This window comes from Rhinolophus sinicus, chromosome 5, assembly GCF_057876585.1.
Source record: "Rhinolophus sinicus isolate RSI-liver-muscle chromosome 5, RSI-T2T, whole genome shotgun sequence".
Taxonomy (NCBI): Eukaryota; Metazoa; Chordata; class Mammalia; order Chiroptera; family Rhinolophidae; genus Rhinolophus; species Rhinolophus sinicus.
In genome coordinates, this window is record NC_142505.1 from 5,766,389 (window position 1) to 5,776,004 (window position 9,616).

The following is a 9,616-nucleotide window of genomic DNA, read 5'->3' on the forward strand; positions in this document are numbered from 1 at the left end:
GCCTCTCCGCGGTCTGGTTGCACAGCCGGCGGTTCTAGGAAGTCGTCGCTTCCGGGAAGGGCTGGGACACAAAGGACAAAAGATTAGGCGGCTCGCCCCGCCTCGCCCTTCTGTCCCGCCCCACGCGCCCTCCTGGCCGGCCGGCGCCGCCGCCTCTCAGTTGCTGACCGCCGTCTGTGCGACCCGGTTGCCTGTCCTGCACTGGCTCCCTTCAGCCGCCGCCGTCCGGCCGAGCCCCAGCTCCCGAGCTGCCGCTGCTGCTGCCGGGACATGGTCCTCTGCGTTCAGGGGTAAGCGCGGCTGTCCACCCCAGCCCAGCCTCCACGCCCGGAACACGGGCCTCGTGCTAGCCACCGGGTATTGAGAGGGTTTGACGGGTTGGAGATGACCGAGTGCGGAAGGACATCGGGAGTGACAACAGGGAATGGTGACGACACCGTCACCACCTCTACTCTCACTGTGGGTAGGAAAACTGGGGATCGGCTGGCCACGGGAGGAACAGAAGGAGAGCTAAGCCTGGGTTCTGGCTGAAGCAGGTAAACGCCAAAGGCAGCGCGTCCTCCAAAACGTGGCTCACCTGCCCAGACCCCCCGTCTGGGAAAGAGCGCTTTACTCTAGTCAGCGGGTGCTGGGTCTGTCTACTGGTGACCTTGAGCCAGCCCCTGCTTCTCTTCCATCATCCCCTCTCCCACCCTGGGCTAGCAATTATGCTCTCCTTGAGAACCAGCCTGAGATCCTTGCCTCTTCTCAGGCTGGCAACTGTGGACCAGCAGCTCTTTCAGAGTCTGGTCCTGCCTGGGGCACCCCAACAATTGCCTCACCCAGTCTGGGATCCTGCCTCTCTTCTCCAAGTTTCCCAGACTTGCAGGGTGTGGGGGCGGAGGGGTGCTGATAAAACAGAGGCTTGGCCTCAGCTGAGCATTGTTGGCACATTCCTTCTGCCCAGAGCCTCAGCCTCCCCTTCAACCAAGGGATCTAACACTTTCCAGACTGATCTAACAGGAGCTCAGAAAGCTCCAGGGAGAGCTGGGTGGCCCAAGGACTGCTGTTATCAGAACTGGGTGGTACCAAGTGAGGAAGGTAGGGCAAGGCTGAAGTGCCCCTTGCCCTTGCTCTGAGCGGTCCTGTTTCCAGACTGGAGACTTGGAGGTGCCAGGAAGATGACTCCTATACTTTTCCCAATTGTCTCCAGCATCTGCCTTCCTCCTCTCTGAATTCTGGGACTCCTGAACACCTCACCACCCCTCCACTGCCTTCATCCTCAGACACCTCCAATTCTTGGGTTCCACACTCTTTCCCTTTGCTCTAGCTGAACCTCAGGGCCAGTATTGTGTGTCAGTCAGCACGATTTTAAGACCTACACACACACAGCCACAGACGAGCTGGTGCCCTCCTAGGGTAGGGACAGGGGTTCCCAGCTGTAGGGCGGCCAGTTTTGCTGAGGGGTCTCCCCTCAGGGCTGAGTTTGCCCCCACTGGCATGTGTCTCCAGGCAGGACTCACAGGCTAGACTTCACAGCAGGCACACACACATACAGGCCACCCACACCTGGAATGCACCAGCTACCACCCCCACCGTGGATGATACAGCCATGACACACCCCTCCCCAGATACAGTCACTCACGAGAAGTTTGTGGAAACCAACACGGCCGTTCATGCACCCAGACACCATATCAGCCTTAGAGGTGTCCACACCCACATGTGCCCTACTAAGTTGTCTAGACATGGCCACCCCCAGAGGCTCCAGCCTGACTGGCTAGCTGCCTACCATGCTGGAAGATTCCTAGGCCTGAGCTGAGCTCTGAGGCCCAGCAGGCAGAGCACCAGCCAGTTCCTTGGAACTCGGCCTCTGGCTAGCTGAGTGGGATCCCAGAGCCCCCACAGTACAGCCAGAGTGGGTGTGGAAGAGTAGTAGGCAGACAGAGGTGTTCCAAGGTCTTGTGGCCCCTTCAATTCATGAGTGGTCATTGGCACTGATTTGTTGAAGTTTTCTATGGGTCACCCCTAAGCTTTACTGTCAACTCCGGCTCCTGCTACCAGCTCCTGTGCCCACCTCTTCCTTCCTCATGAGCAATACCAGGCACTGTACCCAGGCTGTCATCTCTGCCTGGAGTGCCTTCCCTTCTATGCCTTCCTTTGGCCTGGCAGACTTGGTTCAGGAGCTGGGAGACCCTGACTTTCCCCTGACACCCTTTGCTTTTATGACTGGGTATAAGTTCTCCTTGAGGGTTGGGCCAATGATTTCTTTATCTTGGTGCCCTGAGGCCCAGCAGGGGACCAGAACCAGATGTATTTTGTGAGGAGTGAGGGATGACCAGTTGTCCCTTCCTTGGAAACCAGGGCCATGCCCTTCACTCCAGGAAGCCCAGGACCATCATGCTGGGTGGGCACCCTCTAGCAAGAAACTACTGCTCACATTGAGGTCAGTTCAGCAACCCAACTGGAGCCAACTGAGAATATGACAAAGCGCTCATTATCTGGGCTGGTAGGACCCCTCACTGGGAGTGAGGAAACAGCCCTAGTGAAGAGCAAGGTTTGCGTAAGATCAGAGAGCCTAGTGGAGCTGTCCTGCCAGGGTGAGATCTGGAATGTGAGATGAGTTCCCTGCCCTTTGGCAGGAGCTCATATTTATGGGAGGTGGGACTTACCAGTGCCTTTAGAGGCCACTGTCCCCCTGAGACCCTCAGCTGGGAGGTGCAGAGAGCAGGATGGGAGGCTGACCTGTTTAAGCCCTGCCCCGTGTGGACCTAGTTCCCTCCAGTAGATACTCCTGTCCATGGGGAGGTAGCACATGGCCTCAGGCCTCCCACCATAATCTCGGGCCTCTCTGGAGGACCCCACGCAGGCCCATGCCATGGCTCAGCCAGGACCAATGCCATTTAATCAGCCCACCTCAGCCAGGAGGGCACCAATATGAGGTTTCTATGCACTGGATCCTTTCAGTGTGGTGGGGACACAAACTGGCCACTGTGAGCTAGAAATGCCTATGGGGAATGATCTGTGGTTTTGGTTGGTGCAAAATAGAGATTACTTAATGTTTAATGAATGCAGGAGGGTGGAGAAGTCTCTTTCAAAAGAGAACCCACATGTGGGGGAAGCTGCCAAGGGGACTTTTGTGAAGACAAGTGGGAGCTGGGGTACTGGACTCATTGAGCCCATGGGTGGGCAGAGGGGAAGCTGAGGCTCATAGTAAGAAAGACTGGCCAGAGGTCACATAGCCAGTCTGGGGCGTAGGGGATCTCTAGAAATGGGGAGAACACAGGGCCTCCACTCACTGCCAATCCACTCCCTTCTAGACCTTGTCCTTTGCTGCCTGTGGAGCAGATCGGGCAGCGGCCCCTGTGGGCCCAGCCCCTGGAGCTGCCTGAGCCAGCTATGCAGCCTTTACCTGCCGGGGCCTTCCTGGAGGAGGTGACAGAGGAGACCCCGGCCCAGCCAGAGAGTGAGCCCAAGGTGCTGGACCCAGAGGAGGATCTGCTGTGCATAGCCAAGACCTTCTCCTACCTTAGGGAATCTGGTGAGTCTGAGGAAGGGGACAGGCATTGTCCTAGGAAGTCTAAAGGGAGAAGCTTAGTCCTGCCTGTTAAATCTGATTTGAGAGTCATGGCCCTGCCCAGGAGAGTCTGATGAGGGAGTTAGGGAGGTACAGTCCTCCCCAGGGAAGCATGAAGGGGGAGGCAGAGCCCTGGGTTGGTACCCCCCAGCTAATTTCCACTGTGACCCTCTCTTGCCCCCATCTCCACTTGCTTAGGCTGGTACTGGGGTTCCATTACGGCCAGCGAGGCCCGGCAACACCTGCAGAAGATGCCAGAGGGTACGTTCCTCGTACGGGACAGCACTCACCCCAGCTACCTGTTCACACTGTCAGTCAAAACCACCCGAGGTCCCACCAACGTGCGCATTGAGTATGCCGACTCCAGCTTCCGCCTGGACTCCAACTGCCTGTCCAGGCCGCGCATCCTGGCCTTCCCGGACGTGGTCAGTCTCGTGCAGCACTACGTGGCCTCCTGTGCTGCTGACGCCCGGAACGACAGCCCTGACCCTGTCCCCACTCCGGCCCTCTCTATCCCTAAGGAAGAGGCGCCTAGAGACCCAGCGCTGCCCGCCCCTGCGGCCACTGCTGTGCACCTAAGACTGGTGCAGCCCTTTGTGCGCAGGAACAGTGCCCGCAGCCTACAGCACCTCTGCCGCCTGGTCATCAACCGTCTGGTGGCCGACGTGGACTGCCTGCCACTGCCCCGGCGCATGGCCGACTACCTCCGCCAGTACCCCTTCCAGCTCTGACCCAGCCAGGCCTCCTTCCCTGCCTCACCCAGCCATCCCCTGGAGGGGACAATGGCCCCAGCTGGACTTGGGCTCTCAGGTTGTTTCTCCTCCAGTCATCCTGTTGCCCACGTTACCTGGACAAGCAAGAGTCAGCAAGACCAAAGCTGGGCACGAAGGGTAGGGGCAAGCATCACACAACGAGGAGGTCACACCCGCAGCTACTATGTGGCTCCATTGTGGTGAGCCATGTGTCAGAAGACAGGGAGACAGGCAGGCCCTCATCTAACCCTGTGGGCTGGGCCCAGGCCCCCACTCGCCTGCTGTGGCCTCCTGAACTATGCAGACTTTGCCGGCCCTGGCTTCTCCGTTCCCAGGGTGGGGCGGGCCTCCTCCTTCCAGCCGCCCTTCTCAGGGAGGATGGCGGCCAGAGGACTTGAGGTTGACAGTGACAGTGCCTTGGTGGGGAAGCAGGCCAGGCTGGGCACTGCACAGTTATACAGTATTTATTTATTTATTCTCCTTGGTTGGTCTCAGGGCGAGCCAACCCCACCTCTCTGCCCTGAGCCCTACGTGCTACGGAGACCCCAGCTTCTCTAGTTCTTCCCTGTGGAGAGCCCCATCCTGAGACGGGTTGCTGGATCCAAGGCAGTCGTGGATATCCTGGAGCTGACACCCCCAACCTGTGAATGTATCCACCCTCTTCTGCCCCCAGCCCTGTCTGGAAAGGGTGACTGAATGGACAAGAAAATGGAGCCACAGTGTGGGCACCCAGCAAAGCCTGGCACTCATCCCCTGGCAGGGCAGAGCCCTGTCTGCGCAGAGCTGGTCTCGCTAGGGCACAATCCTGCATGAGTGCATGTGCCAGGTCAGGAAGGACATGCCAATTCAAGGGCTGCCGCTCCACTCTGCTGGGTCTGCTTCCTGCCCACGGAGGTTCCTGCCATGAGACAGGGAAAGAAATACATATCTGATAAGATTTTATAAAATTATTATTATAACCAAAAAAATCAGTTTGGTAGTTTTATTTCTTCCACCGATTTTCTTGTAATGACAATAAAATTGTACCTTTCATTTGTGGAGCCCTGAGTGGGTCCTCTTTTGAGTTCTGTACACAGTTTGTCCCCTTTGATCTATTCTCATTTTATTATCACTTTACATCTGGGGCAGCTGAGGCCCAGGGACCTGATGTGGCTGACCAGACCCTGCCAGGGGACCCACTGAAGAGTGGAGGGGACAGGGAACAGCTTTTATCCTCTCATCCCCCTTTGTTCCCCTTGCAAGATGGGAGGCAGGAGGTGAAAGCCAGCTGGACTGCCTGCAGGGGCACTGCCAGGCCACTGCCAGGTGTGGGGGGGGGTTAGTGGCAGGAGAGCACCAGACCTGAGAGGTGTGTAAACAGTAGGAGCCGATTAAAGATTACAAGTGGAGAACTGTAGGGGAGTGGGTGCTGTGGACCACTCCTGGGGGCAGCATCTTCTGAGATGAGGCCAACAGTCAGAGAAGCCAGGGTCAGTTGTCCCCGGGAGACGGGACAGGGAGTGCCAAGGAAGCAGAGTGTGACTAGGAAGCTGATATTCCCGACCCCGCGGAGGCCCGAGTAAGGCTCATTCTGTGCAGGGGGCAGAACAGTTGAGTTGGGGATGGTAGCCAGTAAGCTGGCAGGGTCTGGCCTGAGGTGGGGGCTGGTGGGGTCGGGGGACTGTCTCCTCTCACTCAGGGTCCCGCAAACCAGAAGTGGATGGAAGAGCAATTAAAATGAAAACACTCTCCCTTGTCTGATGGTCTGACTTAGGAATATTTCTGCACCTGGAATATGTCCTGAAATTTCCTGCACCTTTACTTGAACACCTCACAGAAAAACATCTCTGAACCTCATTCGTAGCCTTCTAACCCTTACTTTAGAAATAGTTCTAACCTTCCTGTTAGCCTTTAGACAATTAGAAGTTGCAGATTAGAAGAGGCCAACGCTGGCAGATTGAGGGCAGGAAGTTGTGAGGAGTGACATATTGGTGACAAGGAGGAGACAGGAAAGAACAAAAAGCGAGAACTACGGAGGCCCAGGACTTTGGGAGCTGCTATTGGGTGAAAGTGAGCAGGAGGTGGGTGAGAACTGGCTTTACTGGGAGTGGTGCCCAGACCCAGCTGTCCAACCTGGTGCGTTCTCTGTTGCTGGCGTTCTCTGTTGCTGGCGGCAGGGCCTGGCGGCACGCCCCCTCCAGATCACAGCAGCTCTGCCAGGGATGTGTGCAGCTCCTCATTGCTTCAGCCTGGATCTTTGTGACTCCCAGAATGCCTGAGGTGACCCCTCTGTCTACTCCACCCCCAGATATGAGTCACCCAGTGGGAGGGTAGACAACATGAAAGGGCCAATGTCAGGCTGTTCCCCACCTCGTGCTGGGGTCTGGACAGAAAGCTTCTTTGGCCAGAGGAAGCCCAGAAACTTCATTGTGCACAGAGGGGAGACGTCTCAGGGTGCCCACTGGGTGCTGGCAACGGACAAGGGCTTTGCACCTCATGTAGTGCTCACCACAACCCTGGGAGTAGGTCTATATATTACCTATACTCCACAGATGAGGAAACTGAGGCCCAGAGGGGCAAGGGACTGGCAGAGGAAGTGAGGCACAGAGAAGAGCTAGCCCTAAGGGGTCCCAAATGCCCATCTGCCTTTGGGCTGCTACATGAAATTGCGAGGACAGGCAGCTGGGGTGGCAGCTTTCAGGCAAATCACTCTTGGATGTCGGTTTTATCCCCGAGTCCCTGCCTGCTATGTTCTCTAGGGCCAATGGCCTGGCCAGCACGGTCCTATGCTCCTCACCCTTGCCTCAGCTCAAGCCAGGGTCCCTCTCTTGCCTGGGGAGGGGCTGCCAGCTTCTTCTAACCCACGGCATTTTTCTGCTTCAATCTTATTTTCATGTTTCCACATTAGGGAAGTGAGTGATGTCTGCCAAGAACAGAAACAGAGGACAGCATGTCATTGAGTCCCAGACCCAAAACAGAGACCCAGTCTGACAGATGCTGACAGTCCTCTGGTCAGTGCGCTCAGCCCTGGGTGGCCCTGGGCTGGTAAGAGGGGCGCACTCTGCCGGCACTGGCCAGGGAGACAGAGGAGCCGTCCGGGGGGTGCGCAGCCCTGCACGACATACAAATAAGAACTGGTGGTCACACGTTACCAGTTAAGTCCTTTCCCAGCTCACATGCTCCTCGGGCACCAACTGGGCCAGACTCTGTCTAGGCCCTGAGGGCACAGCAGGGAAGAAGATGAACCTGATGCCCATCCTTGGGGGCTTGTGCGCGGGTGGGCAAGAGACAATAAAAAAGGGAACAAATGCGTACTTGGGGCAAGTTTTGAGAGTAAATAAAGCAAAGCAGAGGATGGAGCAGAGAGTGGCTTTGAGTGTGAGGTCACTGCTACAGATGAGAGGGTCAGGGAAAGCTCTGGAGCAGGTGGCACTGAGCCTGGACACCCAAGCAAAAAGCAGGAGCTGGCTATGCCCACAACTTACGGCAAGGGCATTCCAGGTGGCAGGAACCGCCAGTGCCAATGGCCCTGAGGCAGGAACAAACCTGGTCTGATAGGAACTGAGAGCCTGGGATGGCTACCCAGGGCAGAGGGGGCACATGGGGTAGCGGAGCGCCTCTTCAGAGTTTAGCAGGGAAATGCTCTGATCTGAAGTTCATTTCTAAGCGGTGGACCTGTGGGCTGGGTGAGGATGGCCCCATGAGGGCCTGGGGGCAGGAGGCCAGAGGAGACTGAGAGGTATGGGATATGGCGGGGGGTGGGGGGGTGAGGTGGGAGTAGGAGGAGGCAAGGGCTGCACCTTGGTGATCCTGGGCGGGGTTCATGCTCCATTGAGTTCTCACGAAGGCTTGCACACCAGCAGAGGTTGTCCCCATTTGCAGCTGAAGAGGTAAGACTCAGAGAGTGGTTGTGGCTTTTTCAGGGTCACACAGCTTGTGAGGGGCAGAGTCAGGGTTCAAACTCTGACTCCAGAGCTTGTTTGTGTACCAACTGCTGTGCTTTGCCTCCCAGGGGCTAGCAAGCTAAAGCCCTGGCAACCACAAGGTGCTGAGGGCATGCAAAAGGGGTGGGGCGATTCAGGAGGGCTTTCTGGAGGAGGGGGCAGGAGCTGGGGCTGGGCCCTGAAGGATTCTGTCAGGCCATGGGGAGGTGGGTTTGGAGATTGATCCTGTGTGCTATGCCTCCCTGGATTCACAACACCCCTCCAGAATGACTTTGGGGACAGCAATTTCACTGGGTCATCCAGGTTTCTCTTGTCAGTGAGAGGTCTTGCTGGGATGCTTCATCCATGATCACTGAGTGTCCTAACACCCCCTGGATCGCCAGGGCCCCTGCACCTGGGTCTGGCCTTTCAGCGGCCAACTGAGCAAATCTTGATAGGCCAAGGATGAACTCAGGTCTGAATGGGACTGGGGGCATGGCCAGGCTGGCTCCACTGTCAGAGGGGAAATATCTGACCCTGCACAGCCACGCACAGAGCAGTGGAATAGCAAGGGGCCTGAAACAGGCCTGAAGGAAGGCAGGAGGATTCCGGGGACCTCCCAGAGGCCCTCTTCCCCCAGGAGAAGTGGAGCCTGTGCAGGCCTGGACAGCCCTTTCACACCAACCTGTTAGACCAGTTTCAATATAAAGCAGGTTCAAGCTTTGCCAGAAATTCAGTTGTTTTTCGTGGTGAATGTGTCCTCCCTACCCCTGACTGCAAGGTGTGGGGCCCCATCCCCAGCTCAGACCACTGCCCAAAGGGTCACTCTCTCCGACAGTCACTCTGGGGCAGCAGGCTTGGGCTCCCATGTCCGAGATTTGAGACAGAGGAGGCCCCTGGAGGATTCGTCCTCCTGGCACAGCCTCACACCCTGGTTTTACCCCAACCTCCCCTCAAGTCTGGACTGAGAGCTGTGTGTACACTTGGTGCTGGGGACTTTCCCTCAATCTCACTGAACTCAGATGATTCCCCGGCTGTGAAATAAGGAGAGTGACAGCACTTCTCTCAGAGGGGACATGCGGGTCCAGGGGAATTGGGGATTTTTGAGGTGATATTAAGGAGAGACTGAGAAAGTTCAACCCAGCAGTTGCTGCAGCTGTCACTGTAACTACTCCTTGTCCATTTGTTTTAATCCCACTTGCGAGGTGGGCTGCACAGGTGTTGATGTCCCTTGAGGTCCCCGTGGGCTGGAACTCCCTGGGCCTCCAAGCAGCTCGGAACCCCATCAGCTCTACAAGCCCAGCCCTCTGCCTTCAGGTGTCATTTGCCATCCATGACCTTGGATTCTAGTCCTGGGTGAACACACCCTTTGGTTTGATCTCAGTGTGGGCCGGAGTGGAGACGAGTCC

The 9,616-nt window shown here is 56.9% G+C and overlaps 1 protein-coding gene across 1 annotated transcript; it reads left to right on the forward strand.

The window, feature by feature from the left end:
- CISH (cytokine inducible SH2 containing protein) lies at positions 1 to 5,345 on the forward strand. Its single transcript, XM_019723744.3, has 3 exons — positions 1 to 290; positions 3,297 to 3,517; positions 3,752 to 5,345. Exons 1-3 carry the CDS (start codon positions 271 to 273, stop codon positions 4,282 to 4,284), a joined length of 774 nt encoding a protein of 257 aa, XP_019579303.2. The 5' UTR covers positions 1 to 270; the 3' UTR covers positions 4,285 to 5,345.
- The last annotated feature ends 4,271 nt before the right edge of the window (positions 5,346 to 9,616 follow it).